The 18,186-nt window shown below is 37.9% G+C and overlaps 1 protein-coding gene across 8 annotated transcripts in view; it reads right to left on the reverse strand.

Annotated features, from left to right (window-relative positions):
* The window catches only part of FRY (FRY microtubule binding protein), a 258,690-nt gene that overhangs the window by 205,916 nt on the left and 34,588 nt on the right, over window positions 1-18,186 (reverse strand). For 5 of the 8 annotated variants that reach the window (XM_076364284.1, XM_076364283.1, XM_076364294.1 and 2 more), the window contains exon 1: window positions 480-778. The exons of the other annotated variants lie outside the window; for them this stretch is intronic. In XM_076364284.1, the coding sequence (XP_076220399.1) occupies window positions 480-684 (205 nt within the window). In that variant the 5' untranslated portion in view covers window positions 685-778. Of the gene's footprint in view, window positions 1-479; window positions 779-18,186 lie in introns of those variants that run through there. 8 annotated transcript variants of the gene reach the window in all.

An 18,186-nucleotide genomic window follows, 5' to 3' on the forward strand; every position in this document is an offset into this window, starting at 1 on the left:
GTGATGTTAATTTCTGGCTACACAAAAAAAATCAGCTAGACTGAGGAAGTCTGGGTATCCCCAAAGCACTCTCCTCCAGAAAAGCAATGAGATACAGTATTAGAGCAGCAAGAGAGATACTGACACTGCAGCTATTGACTGCATTGCTTATAAGTGGCATTAAGCAAAATGCAGTTTAAAGCTCTAGAGAAACAACTGGCTTTCTTTAAATGCTAATTATTAAAAAAAAAAAATCCACACAAGCAAGCAGCATGAAATAAAAAATATGAAGAAAGTCTCTCTTTTTGGTTCCATCACTTTAACTCTAATGGCTGACATAATTTAACATAAATGGTACTTGATTAAATCTAGCCGTGAAGACTGTTTTAGGTTTTAAAGCAAATAAATTCTGACTGGAATCAGCTACTGAATCCTTCAAATATTACCAAAAAGGTTTAAAAGATATTGCTCCAACATACTATTAATATAGCATTTCCTACCTGAAAATATAGAAGGTCTTTTCTTAGGGCGCCTTGGATGTATAGGCTCTATATTCCTAATATTTCTTTGAAACTTTCCTTTAAAATCATTTTCTAGCAGGATGTCTGGTGGTAGGCTTCTCCGTCTTGTTGATTTATAACGAGTCTGATAGGAATTCAGTTTACTCTCAGTCCTAGAGTATAAGTTGCTGTCATCAACTGCCATTATACAGCACTAACTGTTAAAGCCACCCCAGCACAAAGCCAATCTGAACATCCAGAAGTATTTGGACTAGTGGTTACAGACCCAAGCAATCTCAGATGTTCTCATGCGCAACTCTGCACTTGTTAGGGAAGTTGAGCAAGTTGATAGGCGTGTGCTGGAACAGGTGTAGAGTTACTGCATCGCCCCTCCTTGCATCAGTGAAACAGCACAGGGAGGAGACAGGCTGAAATGATTCGTTTGAAAGTTTTGAGGTAATTAGGAAGTTCAACAACCTGAGCTCAGCAACACAACCTGTGCAAAGGGGAAAATACAATTTAATATGAGGCACTGTCTAGGGCTAGTATGGTTTATATTATACCAACAGCATTTCTCAGATCAGTTCATTAACAGTTCACTAACTTAGCAAGCTAAACAAGTGTTGCTACACCTTAAAAAAAGAAAATGGAGAGGGGAAAAAAAAGAAACCCAAAACAAAAAACCAACCCAGTCCCCAGTCTAGGGACCTGTCTGGGGAAAGGTACAACCTGAACAGTGTGTTCGGGTTTTTAGTCAAGTCCTTTGACAATGTTACATTTTAAAGACTGATAAACAGTCCAGAGCACAAAGGTTTTTATGGTCATAACTATCAGTTTGGGGTTTCTTTCCTCAAGAAGCAATAATGTTATTTCCTACTGGAGTCAATCAAAGATCCGCCAGTGTGACTGATTCTCTCTCTATGTAACTGTTGACTAATAAAAATAAGCCATTTAAATATGTGTATGCCAAAGACAGCCTGTAAATTCTCCATTTAACTAAAAGCCAAGGTACTTTTCTTGTTTTATTCTAGTTATCCCAATGAAATCTTTTGAGCCTCCCAAGGATATGATCTTCCTTTCTCAAATGTTCAGAAAGAAGAAAGGACAAATCCTAACATTTTCTATGAACCTGCTAATTTTCTTACTTGAATTCTATCATAAATGAGACAAAATTAATTAGTAAATTAAAACTAACAAATCTTCCAACTACATACATTTTGCTGTTAAATAACAATAACTTTTAATATGACAAAGTGAATAAGCAGAGTGGTAATTCAAAGTGAGACTAACTAATGTTTCAACCATGGGTACCTAGGGCAAACTGATATTAACACCTGAAGATAGAACTTGACTTCTCCAAATCACTTAAAACACTTAAACCATGAATGCTTTCATTACTTTCCTAAAGATAGGGTACACTGTATGGCTGGTGTAATAATCAAGAGGTTGGCTGCTCCAAATACAGTTTTTGTATGAAATTCAGTACAACTTTCATTATTGCTGACAAGACAGAAACTGTTCACCTACATGCTTTTGGAAGGGAAGAAGGGAAATTATATATCTTAATATATATCCATGTAGCTTTTTTAATATTTTACCGTGTTAGGATGCAGAAGGATGCAAATAGTCTGCTAGATTTTCTCTTCTTCCTCTGGAAATTAAATTGCATTTGGCTGGAAGTTGAAATTATGAACATAAGAATCCAATCTTAAATACATTGGACCCAGAAATCATACCTTGCATTCAGAACAAACTGATTATTTAAACCAAAGTGATTTAAACCAGGTGAACACTAACTGTAGATAGCAAACTGATTATTTCTGGTCTTGCTGATTATTCAAAGGATCGTGAGCTCTGTTTATATGCAGAAATAAGCTTTTGAAAATCCCACTGGACTCCAAAATAGGTTAGATAGTGGGAATTAGGTTATAACCAAAGGGAATTGTATGTCTAAATTGCTCAGGTACTTTTTAAAAATTCCTCTGGGCACTGGTCTTCATCATTAGAGGCCAAAATACTTCTTTCATGTCCTTCAAATCTGTAGAATCTGTGGATCTCATCCTCCTTTTTTCCCAGTTGATAAACAGAGCAGCTTTCCTTGCTTCCCTTCTCTTCCAAATCCACTTGCTTTTTCAGCTTTGACTAAACCAACATAAAAATATTCAGTCCATTCCTGATAGTCCAACTAAACTAAAGTAACTGAACCAAAAGCTTTTCAAAACAACAGAAAGTGCTTAAATCTGAGCAAATACAAATATATTTGAACCGTGTGTGAAGATGGAGAAATAACAAATACCAAATGCAGGAACTGACATTTGAACAGCTTTAAACTGAAATTTGACAGAAGCTTTAAATAAAATTTCAACATCTTCAGTAAGTGACCTAACCACCAGGCTACAGGATATTCTGGAAACGGCTCTCAACTTTTCCTGCTGAAACTACTCCAACACGTATAAATAATTCAATATTCATTAGAAGAGCGTCTCGAAAGTGACTGTCCCATATTCTAGCTGAGTGATACAATTGCTGCTCTATACAATCTTACCTTCTCCAGCCCAATGAATATTCATGCCAAGTGGAACATTTCCAACAGGAGAAATCGCCGCTGGGATACTCAAAGGGGCGATAGTGATCACACTCTTTCAGATGGGGGGAGACCTGTCAAGGACACAAGCCCCTGATCCACCAGCGGTACACAGGAATCTAAGAACAGTTTACCCTTGAGTGGCCTTCAGGTGGAAATCCAGAAGAGGACAGAGGAAAACCCCAAACATCTCATCACTAAATTGCCTTTTGTAGGATCCACTCTAGAACACATACTTTGAAAATTCATTCAGACCTAAAAATCTAAATCTCTAAATCTTTGCTTAAAAAGACAGGCAAATACTTGTTCTGAAAACTGGCAGAGTAAAGGAATATGCAGCAGTAGAACAGAAGCTGAGGGTCCTGGTGGTGTCTGAAAGTTGTTGGAGTGAGGTGCCTAAGTGCCATTTTACTAGCCTAACTCTTTTAGTGTTTTAGTTTATGTATCTCCTGTTGGTCATTTTCTCACCTTTGAGACATATGTGTAAAAACTTGACAGTCTACTCCCAAGTGAGACCACCACAGAGTAAGTTACAGCACAATACAAAGAACAAAACTGGGAATGGGGGAGGAAGAGCTGATTATTAATTATAAGACCAAAGAAATAAAGCAGATGCACTAAGCATTCAAAAAAGATTTTAAGATTCAGCACAGGAAGAAAGGAAAAGAGCACTCCTGGTAAAATTTTAGATTCTCCTCCACCGAGGTTGCAGTGACAACATCCTTCTCAGACCTCCTGTTTTCTACTTAGAGACAGAAGCTTTGCACCTTTATAAATGGAAATAAAACCAGAATTAAAAAAACCAACAAAAAATGCAAGCATGATGTGTGGAAATAAACTTGTTAACTTACATGCAATTAATCACAAGGTTCCTATCATATACATCCAGGAATCCATAAGGAAATCAAGAATCAAATGGTTGAAGTATTTTGCAAAAATAAATGAATCATTGAAAATTACAATAGAGACTGGAGAATGAAATATTTCCTTTTTTTTTTTTTAGAAGGATATAGCATAGTTTAAGGAATTACACTTCACTGAGCCTTTTATGCGAAAGTGTGATTAAAATGATAATTAAGAATTGAGTAAAACACCAAGATTACAACACAATAGGACTAATCAACACGGTTGTGGAAAAAAAAAAAAGTGTCATTAATCTATTACAGTTGTTTGAGCATAGAAGATAAAAGAAGACTAATTATTTATTTATCCCATCAAAGGTTTACACAAGATCCTTCAGAAGAGATTACTACAAGAAAGCAATCATTGTGTTACATACAGAACCGAATCATGAAAGTGCTCAAATGATGAAAAACAAAGCATGGGAATTATAATTTGGCTACATTTTCAGACTGGCAAAGGTTTATAAGGCTTCAGGCCTCTCTGGTAGGTTCTGTGTAGTTCAGTACTTTCTTACAATTTTGAAAGCTCAGTATAATAATCATTGCGTTTATCCATTATGGTCGAAGGCTACATCAGAACTTCATACCCCTTGCCTCCAGCAGACTACCCAGTTGTAGTGTCTGCAGTTTTTATTATTATTTCTTTAGATTAAAGTTTGGTAAATAAAAGCTAAAGGAAACTGATGTTTGATAACCGATTTGTGTTTGGACGATACTCTGTACTGCAGAAATACAGATTTGAGGCTACAAAATTAGCATGGTGCAGGTCACAGAAAAATAAGTTTTCTCACAGGAGGAATTATTATTAGCTTTTTGTTTAATAATACAGCAGCAAATCTTGTTATAGTTCATGTGCAGTAAGCCATGTGTTATTATGACTGCCTTAGAGCTGTCGTTCTCATTTGCAGCTGAAGAAATAATTGTGCTTATCAACAGTAGAAAGAAGAAAAGGTTTCCTAAGAAGTGTTCTCAGTGTGTCAGCCAGTGCAGGCTGGCTCAGAAAATCTGTATTATGGAAGAAAAAAAACACCACCACAATGAGTTCCTGTCTGGTTTGGTAAAGTAACTTCCATATCAGTGTACATTGATTCATAGACCTTCCCACCATGTTATACATACCAGAGTAGAATGGTAGGTAAATACCTCCAAGGGAGGATGAGGCTTTTTAGCCATGTATGTTGAAGGAATTGCAATGGTAGGAAAGGAAAGTTTGAGCTTTATTAACATTTTAAACCAGCACAACGCAATCAATCAATCAAGCCTCATCCTTCTTCTTACCTGTGGCCCATGGAGCCTCCCTCCTTGTTGCATCAGCACCCATTTTGTGAGGCTGCACAGCAAACCATGGCACAAACCTAGGTTACCTTTTGTTTATTTATTTTTTTTTAGCCATGCTGCCACAAGGGACAAAAAAACAGGAGTAAGCATCCAGGACAGGGATATATGAATAGTTTCTTTTAGTGACTGTCCCAGGTTACCCCTAGTTAAAATATTTGTAAAACTAAGGTTATAAAGGCGATGTTCAGGCTACATACTGCATTTTGCGTGGGTTCTACAGGTGTCAGAAGTGTTTAAAGAAATCAAGTTGATAACAACCAAATTGAGTATTCTTGGGTACCTGCTTGCTCAGAGGAGACTGTTTAACAGTACATCCCATTTAGAAAACTTTTTTTTCTTTTTTTCCCATAAGCACTTACTACCTATGTCTCATCCCCTATACATAGGAGAACAGTCACTGATCTGCAAACGGATCTGTGCTATGAAGTCTCTAATCTCTTTTGTTTTGCATTTCAAATAGGAAAATTAAACAATGCAAAAAGAGAAAACGGGGAAACAAAAAGTGAGGAAAATATACAGCTGTTCAAACCCTCCAACTGTAACTCAAAAATTATTTGTTTAATTTTCTGGAATAACCTGGTTGTCTTAATCCATAGGATGTGAACATCTGACATGTTCTCTGCTTGAATTAACCCATTTCTTCCAGTCTAATGCTGTTATAAGCAAAGAGCCTGGATTTGATACAGCCTTAGCATCCAAAAAACCTGTCTTTAGTCAAGCATCATTTTTCAGAAGTGGGTGTAAGAGGAAAAGGTCAACAAATAACCAGTCACAGTCATACTCTTAAAGACAGCAGAGAGATCATTTTAGGTTCACATTAATTTCTACCCTTGTAGCAAACGCTTGACTCATAGAATAGTGCAATTAGGACTTAGTTGCCAGGCTACACCTGACCTTAGAGCAAGCTAAATCAGAGTACTAGATGCTAGTCATATCATGCACTACGTTTACAGTTTTAATTTGCGATAGATAATATTGAATTACAATCACAGAAAAAAGGAATAAGCTTTCAGCCCAAACAATTCCTTGCCTCCCTCAAACACAAACAGATAAAACATGAAGAAGAGAATACAGCTTTTCCAGAGTTGCTTTCTATGCTGGCATGCTGATTTTTATAGATGCATATTGACAGGAAATTTGGCCAAGTGTTTCAACTGCATTGTCTTTCAGCTGAAAGAAGATAAGCACCTTTAATTTGTAGTCATATTCTTGTTTGCTAACAACAAACAAAATATATGGTTAAAGCTGTAATCTGGTTCTAAGATAATATTAGTCCCTTACGGTTTGATCCATAATGCGCGCTTCCCATATTAAGAGAGGAAGCTGACTCATGTCACAGCATTTCATAAGCAGAACAATTCATATGCTAATATACATTTGTAGTAATTTCACTTCACGCTGGTGTTCCCATTACATGATAGCTGTCGCAGCCTTATCTTCACGAGGACTTGAAAGCTGATCTTTCCCCAACAGAAAAGCAGCACAAACCCTAGAAACAGGCATTTTCTGGCAGGGTACAGTGTGAAGAGGCACAGCACAGGAGCCCAGCCAGCCGATGGGGCTCCTCACAGACAGCCTCAGAGCTGTCAGGACACATGGCTTTGCCCAAGTGGCAGCCCAGAGGCTGGGCATCTTACAAAGATCAAAGGCTGAGGGTGGAACTTGCCGGAATCCGCACGACAGTAACACTCGCAATTACAAAATCATGCTTGCTATTATACCACTGCAATCTGTGACATTAGGCCTATGCTCTGGATACAGTGCTAAGAGAAAGACCTAGAGGCTATGCAGGAATTTTATTTAGTAGGGTGTAGTATGAGTCCTGAATAAAACATGGCAGATGTCCCTGTTTTTCCTATTGGGTTCTGTGTAGAAAGTGAACACTGCAAGCAAGCTATGAATATGAAGGTTACGGATTTCAGAGATGATTTTCTATTTAAAACCACTTCTGAGTGTTCAGTATTTTACATAAACTGAATTTTGTTAGCACAGATGGGGCTGCCCTGTGGCAGAAATAGTCCCTTGCCCAAGACTCTGGATTGCTTGTGTTACATGAAATTCTGTTAATGAAGAGGAAACAAGAAAGGCGGCCAAAACTTATCTCACCCTTCAGTAAACTGTCGTATGCAATGTAATGGGACAGACCTAAACCAGTTTCACATGTCTTTCCTACACTGCAAGAAAACAAATACAGGAACACTGTATCAGAGAACACTTTGAAATAAGTACCAGACTGAAAAAGGGAGGAGAGAAAATTCTGCTATGCAGTCCTCCTGAGCCCTCGTGAAGATTTCATTTCTCATCTTTTCCCACCTGCCACATCTTCCTATAATGTCAGACTCTACTTAATGCACGGTCACTTAAATTCCATCACATCCTCCCTGAATATCCATGCGTTAGGTCTTAACAGGCTGTGTGTTACAACCTGATGGAAGGATGTGATCTAAAATCTCTGGGCTAGTACATTGTAAGTATTATGTCACTGCACACACACATAAAAAGAAGGTAACAACTATCACCAGCATTTGAATCCAGTAACGGTAGTTAGCTCTTTAATAGCTGTTTCCTGTTCTGCATCTAGATACTACTTCTACATCCACATAATGATACACATTTTGTATCATCTACTACTAATTAAGGGTGAGATTCAGACCATTTGACTTCCACTTCAGTTTGGATCTGAGTGAAATCTACCCAAATCTTAGGAATCCATACTGCGTTCTTTCCAGCACCACTTCAGCTCTGAATCAAGGCCGTCATGATCTGACATGTCATCCGGCCAGGAGCTGTACTTGCTCTCAAAATATTTGTGCTTTTGGGATTAAAAAAAAAAAAAAATAGGGGAGAACTGTGTTGGCTCTAGTGGGACTGGGTTCCAGAACAGCAGAAAGCACTACTTCCCAGGCTCCTACTGGTCTAAGCTTCATCTGTACCCTCATCCTCATGTTGGGGCAAACTGTTCCCTATATCCTTAACACTGACACCTGCTCATTTTCAGAAGTGCAGTGGTCTGAGCAGCCAGGTGTAGCTTTTATCTTTGTTTTCCATTCAAGACAAATATGTAAAGTATCTATATTTTGCCTGAGTCCCCAGACAGATGGATCTCATATGTGTACTCAGGCCACACCGAAATTCAGATGCACAAATCATACTGTTAGTTTTCAGAAATAAGTGTATTCATAACTACTACTGAAGGAATTGGAGCACAGAAATTTTTATTGTTCAGGATCAGCTCAGAGGATGCTTGATTATATGCTGAGCCTGTAGCTTTCCAGCTTCTCCATATTCTCCCCAAAAGCCCATTTCACTTTCACCCATGGTGTGGTGCCCTGAATAGGAAAGCAGCATTTAGCTATGATAATTCCACAGTTTTAGTAACAATACAATAAATGTAGATGGACCCCTAACAGTGACAGAAACATAACCTAGTTTTATTCAACTGATTCTCTAAATTAGTGCTCTCCGTTTCATCTAGCAATCATAAAGGTATCTATTAAACCAACAGTATTGGCCAAAGGAGCACACAAACTGCAAGGTGTGCGCCTATCCTTCAGTTTTCCTCAGAGACAAAAGCAGTCTTTACAAAAGCATCTTAAATTTTCGTCTAAGATGACAAATGCATTCCGTCTCCATCAGTCAGCAAACCATCCTCCTTCCTAGCTGTCAGACTCGCAGCGGAGTCAGAACCACATGCGTATTCTTGATGTTTGGCACACAGAAATAGGTTTAAAGTTATTTGTCTGGCATGCTTTCAGCGCAACCCCTTTCATGAGAAGTGTAACATACAGATTTATATACACTTTAACTTAATTTTATTCTCTCTCTAGTATTAGGGAAATACTCAATTTGCTCTCTATATACTGGGCTGTACGTCAGCTTCCACAGAACTACTTATAAAACTGTCCCAAGTGCGAGACCAATCAATAGGAAAAGGAAGGTTTTCCACCTGAGGCCAGAGCTCTAGAAACACCAAGAACACATCCTTACCAGCTACTTTGAATGCCTGATTGAGGCACAACCCCGAGGACATGAGTTTCAGCTCAGACGCCCTGCTACAGAAGTCAGCGGTATACAAGAACCAACATGACATTGCCACAGCATCGTAAAGCACGGATGTGTAAATTATCTTTAAAACCTCCAGGTACAGATACAAATAGCCCACACCCGATTTGTGCGTGTTTAATTGTACAATATTAAACTTCTGTAGTTTTATTATAAATACTTTTTTTGCATTTGAACACTATTAATAAGATCCACTTATTGCATCTAACACTGCAATACAGTAGGATACTTCTTTCATAAAATAAGCATTTTTCTGTGTACAGACTTACAACAGAGTTCCGTCACCTCTCTTACCAACTGCACCTGAATTAGATGAACTGGTTACTCATGCTTTGCCAGTGCTCCCAAATTTGAATTCCATGCTGCAAATAAAACCTCTCTCTCTCTCTGCGCCCCTCTCCACCCCTCTCATCTGCAGTAAGCAAAGCATTGCCTGGGTAAAATGAGAGGGGCTGAAGCAAAGTTTCTCTACACAAGTTCATAAATGTGGATTTAGAAGCAGTCTGGAGCTCCTCTTACATTGTCATGGGAAGAACAACAGAAAGCAAGGAAAGGAACAGCTACCTGAGTATTAAATCTACATTTTCTTTTTTTCTTTTTTTCCATACTCCGAGATAAAGATGACAGCCGTTACATGTGTAAAAAATAGGGAAAAGGAAAGGACATGAGGAAACTCAGGGTCTCCAAACCACAGGAAGCAGTGGCCAATGGCAAGTAACCGACACACAGTGCTGCCAGGAGCAACAGTAAACACTGCTTGGCAAGCACAAGCAGTGGCTGACCCCTAAAGCAAGCTTTAAGGTAAGTGAAAAATTCCAAATGCTTAAAGACTGAAAAAGGGAAAAAAAACCCACAAAACATGAAAGGAAGAATAAGATTCCCTGTACAGACTTACTTGAAGTCAGAGATATATTGTTCTCTTTCCTCCACCTCGTTTCCTGAAGATGTATGACAACCTAACTAATTAAAAAGCAGCACCTTTTTAAGCAATGTCATTAAAAGCACCCAATTTTACTCATTATTTTCCTCTGACTTTTTAAAGCACCAGCTGCATGACAAGATGGCATCCAAATCATGCCTGAAACATTGTTCCTGGACAGGACTGGAAAAACATCATGCTGTATTGCACTGCTACAAACCCGACACAATTTCTATAGCCTGCATACCAATGTTAGATTTAAGGGAGTGTGCCTGTGCATTTTTTATATAGATATATATTTATATATATTTTTAATGTGGCTAATACAACTGTACAGATGTATACTGATTATTCAATTTTCCTATGATTATTCAGATTAGGACCCTCAGTGGTCACAGCTATTATTAACACAAGCAGAACAAGAACAAATTAGAAAAACATAAAAATTTGGATGAGATTCTTTGCGACTATGTAATGGCCTGAGTTAACTACAATTTAGACTAATTCGACAATAGTTAATTTGCAAGAATGACAGTAGATGCATTCAAAACAGTATTAGCAGAAGAGAGTAGTTGCATCCCGTTTGCAAGCGCTGTAATACAGGCAAAATGACAAAAGAGATCATGTGTTTAACAGATGCTCCCTTTAGGGATTGTGTTGCTGAAAGTGTGTCCCTGCACACAGCTGCGGTGGCCCAAGGCTCACCAGATAAACACCATATATATATACAAACACACACTATTGTACACAATGAAAATAAGAAATAAAGATCACTCTTGCAACAACAGAACAGAAAAGGAGAGTTACTTTTCTGAGTGTCAGCTGTGCAACTGGTAAATTTTAAAGACAACACAACCTTACTCTGACTAGTAACACATATGAAAACAACTGAGGAGAACATAGTGTTAGTGTTAAATGAAACTGTGCAATAACCTAGTTTAAGTCAGACACTCGGTGTAGCAAGTACGCATTTAAAATGCCTGTTTGCCCACTAACTGCTAACATTAATCAACACGTGTATCACCTCTCTCAAGAAAAGGAAACACCCTTCCATTCCTTACTGTCTTCTATTGTTATCTCTATACAGAGCTTCAGAACTGGGGAATTTACTTTACACAAAGTCAATTAAGAGCTTAATCAGAGAGAAAAAAGCTTGCCAAGGGAGATACATCCTGCAACGCTCCCAAAACACAGCGAGACTCCCACTGAACACTTCCAGTAACTCATTCCACAGTCCAGGGAGGTGCATGAACACGATCGTCCTCCTGCTTCTTGCAAGTTCAGATCCAGGCTTTATAACCCCCAAATTAAGATGACTGGCAAAATATTGAGGAGCAATAAGTTTTTCAGCTGGACTGTAGGCCATTTATGGCTTTTATGACTCAGGATGATAATCCTGAAATTAATCTAGATTCAAAGATACTCAGACTGTACAGCTCTGTTGCAGTATGCTCACATAGCTTGGATAAACTATAATTTCCTGACACTTCAGATTAGTTTCAAGAGGATTTTGAAGAACTAATGCCTGTGATAGCACAGAATACCATGATCTGGCTTATCTCTGGGAAGTCAAGTTGTTACCAGCCTCTAGGACAGGCAAAGATGAAAAATACATTCCTGAACACTTCCGTAATTATGCAAACATCCAAGAAAAAGTGGTAATACTATAGAAACGAATTATTTTTAGGAAGACATATATCAGTAAGATAAGTCCTTCAATCAATTTGCATTAGGAATCATTATCCTTACATTTTTTGTAGTTAAGCACTACTGTCATGTTAGCACTATAAATTTAGCTGATAAAGCGACTCTGCATCTGAGAACAACTTTCAGCTACGGAAGTGAAAAAGTACGATAGCAAGGATCAGATATACTTATGGCACTTTACACCGCTGGTCATACAATTTCTATCTTTCTTAGGTGGAGAAAATTATTTGGGGCTATCTTTCCAAGTCTTGACTCCAAACAGCAGAGTATTGGGGAAACAGCTCTTTCAGCAGAGTGTGCAAATGTAATAAATATTTTTGGGGAGCGTGGAAACTAATAGGGGGTCCCAAGTGGACCTAAATAACCTGAGATCCCCTTGGTTCCTACACAGATTGGAAGCACATGGAGAAATGGCTGAAGTTCAGATCACATTTGAACAGAAATGAGATTCCCAGATATGTTTCTCAAGTATAACAGGCAGGACACATCTGCTTGCATGGAAAAGAATACAGCACAGGAACATAAAAAACAAGAGATAAGTGTAAGTGAGGGTCATCTGGACCAACTGTATACAGGCTGCAGAGTTTTTCCTGCTGACTAAAGATAGGCTTTTGGAAAGTATTGGAGACTCATAGGAATTAAACCACAAAGCCTAATTTCAGCCTGGGAGCCTGGTCTCCCGTACCTCTTTTACAGCCAATTGACAGAGCCATTGATTCAGGGCTGGGGATAACCTCTGCCTCTCCACTAACTATACTGAATAGTGGCAAGGTTAAAGTTAGCTTTTGGGAGTGCCTGTTCCACAATGATAGGAATATTCCTCCTTCTTTGGTAGGAGATGCTACAACTCATCTATTTCAATGTTAATATTTCCTTCTTGTGAGAAAATTTGGGTTTGGATGGAGCTAGTTCTGCTTCAACTTCCAGGCACCTTTATTTATAAAGCTGAGAAATTCCTTGCTTTGAGACTTCTTTTTAAAAGGCAAGAATTTGTAGATGATGTTCAATTCATCTTGCAAATTTCTGTTCTATAAATTTACATGACTGAACTCTTGAGGCCTCACAGTATAAAAGTTTTGTTGTTTTTTTCCCCTGCAGACCTTGAAAAATTCCACAGGCCTCTTTTTTGAACTCTCTCCTTTATTTATACCTCATTGTTAAGTGGAAATATCAAGGAACTGGATACAGTATTTTAGTACCACAGTATTTTAGCATCACACTGACAGCCAAGCTGAACAAGCTTCTTAAATTGCCCCTTGGCTTTACTTCAAGTTACTACCCTGAAGAGTTTTGTATTTGTAACCCTACAATCTGTGCTCCTATTACCTTCCATGTAGCAGCACTAAAAACATGTTTTGTTGTACCATGAGCGCTTAACCAGGCAATTCACATATGACTATCATGCTATAATACTGATTCAGCTTCGTTATTTACTAATATCCCACCAATTTTGGACACCCTGCAAAGTAGTAGGACTGCAGAGGATACTTAGTAAGTGAAAATTTTACATCATCCAAATGCTTAAAAAAAACTACTAAAAAGGTTTGAATCTATACGATTCTTAACATAACTCTCAAACAGAGCTAAAACCTCAATTATCAACTATAAATGAAGATTTGAGAGCCAGATTTTTTAAAAGTACTGTATATAGTCTTTATGTTATACAATGTAAATTTAAAAAAGAGAAGTATCAAATCAAATGCCTTAGAAAAATAGACCTATAACATATCCACAGGTTAGCTTAAGTAGGTCATATCACTTTCCAGAGAAGTAAGAAGCCGTCTGTCAGTCATAGGAAGATTCAGGCCATTCATGGTATTTTGTGGCCTCATTTACACTGTCCAGCCTTTTCCAGCAGAACTACATCAGTACTGATAAATCAACAAAACTCCCTACTCTAGCCGTGGTATACACAAAGAAAAGGGACTGGATTTCTCTCACCTAGCTGCACACATCAAAGATTAAGTTGCCAAAGTCTAAACTCTATCTATAGTTAACACAGAGAGAGAGAGAGAGAGATGTACCTCTGCAAGGCAAAATTAAGCTCCCCTAACTGAGGATAGGGAAAATTGTCTTCTCCCCTTAACTGCAGACTTTTACCTAGACTTACAGATGCTTAACCTTTGTATACTCATATGGGTTAGATGAGAGTAATGTCACACCAAGACCTTCTGCACTACAGTCATCGTGAGTGAAGCACAATAAACTAAAAAGGATTTCTTCCACCAGCAGAGCTGTCTACTGGGAAGAGCCCACACGTGAGCACAGTGTTGCCGGGGCTGATGAATTTTTTCTGCCCTAAGCAGAGGGCAGGAGCAGGTCTTCATCTCTCATTATTTGTTCTCTCATAATTTGTTCATACAATTCCCAAGCTCTATGTATCGTTATTTTAATTGGGAATGGCAAACTAATGGGCTGAACATTCTTTGATGGTCAGAGTGCTGAATAAAGAGATGCACGGAGTCAAAGTACATGATTCAAAGGGGTTTTATCTTCCAGTCTCTAAGACAATGCTGAAGAAACTGGAAAAAAATATAATAACGAGATTCTTACAGCAATTTTGGATGTTTCTACTAAGGTATCAAATTTATTCAAAATTGGGAACTGAAAGCTTTCTATCTTACCATGTAACTCTGAATAACTCTGAATCCACTAGACTGGAAACATCTTCCTTTCAAATCCTCTGAAGGCAGGTGTCTAGCAGCAGATCTCTGCTGCTATTATTGTTGAAATTGTACCAAAATTGACAATCTTGATTTGCTACTGTACATCAACCCCCACATTAACCAATGTGTGTGTGTGTGTGCATATCTATGTGAAAGGATGTACAAAATTCCACTGAAAAATAAATCCAAATCTTTCTGCAACCTGAGCTAAATTTTTTCAGCTTTCTTTCTGGAAACATAGAAAGTAGGTCAGCACATATCCCAAAATAGCACATCAGCACTGAAAGAAAAAGTAGTAGTATAGCTGTATCTTTGGACTGTTTAGCTCATTTCTCTATAGGGGGAATGGAGAATGAAAGCCTTTCCCTTATTCTACTATATGGAGGAACACGTACAAGAAAAAATTGCTTCTACTTAAAAAAGCTCTCAAATCAGCCACGTACATGGGGAAAATGTTATCTGTTTTAATCAAAGCAAAATAGCATTGAGTGGAACCATGTAAGCTTTATCTAAATATAAGCAAGGGAAAAGCCAGGAAGTTTAAAATGTGTTTAAAGTGTTGTACTGGATATGTATCACATCCTGTTCCTTGTACATCTTGTTCCTTGTATCAAAAACCTATTTGGTAAAATATTTACTTTGGAAATAACGGCATACTTTCTGTGATTTTGTTGTTCATCTTGTGATTTTTTTTTTTTTTTAAAGTATTTGCTGTTTCAGTAAGAATTGCTGCCTATTTTGTGGTATCTTTCATGCTATGCACACTCCTAAACAAAAAATATTTTCCTTAATACCAGATGCAGGTCTCCCACTTTTTATTTCCCGCCCCCCCCCCCTTTTTAAGGAAGTAAAAAGGTACAAGCAAAAACCAAATTATTTAGACACTCACACATCTTATAGCTATAAAGATTCTGAAGAACCCTTCTGGGATTAATATTGACAAAATCCTTTCATGAACTATTACAGTACCTTAACATGAAAAGAAAAACAAAAACCACTCTTAGGCAATATTAAATGATGCTTATCAGCCCTAAAACGTTATTACCTTATTCAAGTCAATATCAATACTGTTGGCTACAACATGATGAATGAGGCTGATCTGTTTCCCAGAACAGATTTCAAGCTAGAACACTGATATTTTTAATTAGGAAAAAATGATATTGCCTCCCCCAAATTCCAAGTGTCAGTCTTCATTTGGATCTCTGCATTAGATTAAAATGAATGTCTGAAAGGTACTGAGCATTGGTAGTCTGACCTTTTAAGTTCAGTGATTTTTATGCAACCAGCAAGAATCCCTAAAAATAACAAAACAAATCTATTTTTAGTTCTTCCTTTTCTGTTTTTTTTTCCCCCTTGTTTTATTTTTTAAACTACTGGTCTATTCATGCTCCACCTCAATTCTTGGACACCTAGCTCTCATTTATTCCCCTGTATCAGTCCAATCTGTTTAAATATCTCATCCATCAGCTTGTGAAGCACTACAATCCATGCATATATGTGCATAGTTTAGCCAGGCTTAAGTCTCCCCAAAAAGCGAGATCGAAATGGAGAACAACTTCCTGAACCTATAGCTGCTGGGACCTGCACTTTTCTTTGACACTCGATAAACCAATGCTTGCTATCAGAACTTAAGTAAAAATTAGGACCTTCATAGGTAACACAGGCTTCACAATTAACTGAGTGAAGAAATAATGGAATTTCTCAAACTTTGAAAAATTAAGTCAAAACACTAAAACAAAATAAAATGGTTGAGTTTTTATGTCCTGTGAGACCTCCACCTTGCAAAATTTTAAAACTCTAACCTAGCAAACAAAGTGCATAATTAAACAAGTTTAATTGCATTCCTAGATTACTGCCAGATAGCTTGTCACATGCCTTGGTGGGTCTAAATAGACAGTTTTCATTCATTACTTCCAAAAGCCAAAGGCACAGAACTGATCGAGTTTGATTTAGAACTGGACAAATATACTATTAAAATATCATCAGATCAAATAAATCAAAGAGCATACATTTATAGTGCAGCATTAAAATAAATAAGAGGAAATAAGGCAGTTATGTTTATGAGTAGCAACAGATACGATCTCCCCTAGCATTCTCTCGCTGATGCCAGCAACATCATCCTCCAAAACCTGAGAGAACCTATGGAAAGATAATAGGTCCCACATTCATCAGACTTTAGTACTGCTAATTTTTCTGATATGCCACCAGTGTAATTAAAAAACAACATTGTTCTAGTTAAATGGAACTAAATAATTCCCTCCATGCCCTGGGATTTTTTTCTAAACTGTAAAAGACAAGAGATTTCACAAGAGCACATCATGTCAGTTGGTCTCATCTCCCTTTTAGAAAATAAAAGCCCATGAATATGTTTGCATATTCATGTAATTCCAACTCTGAGTTCAAGGACATTTACAAGACACCTGCTAATATGCCAAATTTGTATTCATTGGAGTGGGAAGCCTGCTGCCATGAGATACCGTTTTCACTCAGAAGCCATTAGCTTAACTGCTGAGAGGTTTTATCTTCTTAAACTGCTTTGTGAAGGAGAAGCATTAGATAATCAGTTGTTTCAAGGCACAGTAAAACAGGTAAACTAGTCCAGAAGTGGTCAAATCTAGTATTTTCTGAGTTTGCTTAACCGGGACATAGGAGGTCCTAGAATTACAGTCGCAAGGTAGTCTAGGAAACGGCGCTCTCATTTCCCAGCTTGGAGCCTGTAATTACATATAGTTGTACTTTTCCAGACCAGTCATCACACATTCCCTCCTGGCTCACGTGGCACAACGATACGTGCTCAATCTTGTGTCTAGAGCACTAGTGACCGTGCTCTAGACTCCTGTGGCTGCATTATTTTATACAGGTTAGACGTTTCCCTTGCACCCTTCAGTGACTAACACGGGAATTTCAGCATGTTCCAATGGTACACCAGGTTGAAATTGCACATGCTGCTGCAGAGATGTGTCCTAGAGCCCTACCACAAGTCAAACTGAACTTACAGACTCAGCCATATGGAGCCCTTTTCATGTCAGCATGCACATACACAGTCCTGCAGCACAGAACAGCTTATCTCTCGGCAATGAAAATCACCATCTTCATACAGGTCTAGAATCACACGTTTACAGATCTCTGTGCTCTACAGCTTAAATACATCCTTCTACTTGTGTTGATCTGCACTGTCTGGGATAAAAAAAGACTACATCAAAATAAAATAGGCACTGAATAATAAATGTTATTACAATAATTGTCCCAATGTACTGAGAACCATCATCCAAAAATCTAGAAAAGCTGAAACAGACAAATCTGTATTTAAGCAATCAACAAAGAACATAAAAATAACTACTCAGATTGAAAAGCCTGTGGCCCTGTCAAGAACCTTTATAGTACTGCTCTTTAAAAGCAAAAGAAAATATTTCACTCTTCAGTGGAGTAGAACTGGGAGCACTATGGAAGCCAGTACTCCAGGAGAAATACTGCTAACAATATAATTTGCTGTGACTTACAGCCAATTACAGGGCAAAATTAATTAACT

Source organism: Aptenodytes patagonicus, chromosome 1, assembly GCF_965638725.1.
Source record: "Aptenodytes patagonicus chromosome 1, bAptPat1.pri.cur, whole genome shotgun sequence".
In the NCBI taxonomy this organism is placed as follows: Eukaryota; Metazoa; Chordata; class Aves; order Sphenisciformes; family Spheniscidae; genus Aptenodytes; species Aptenodytes patagonicus.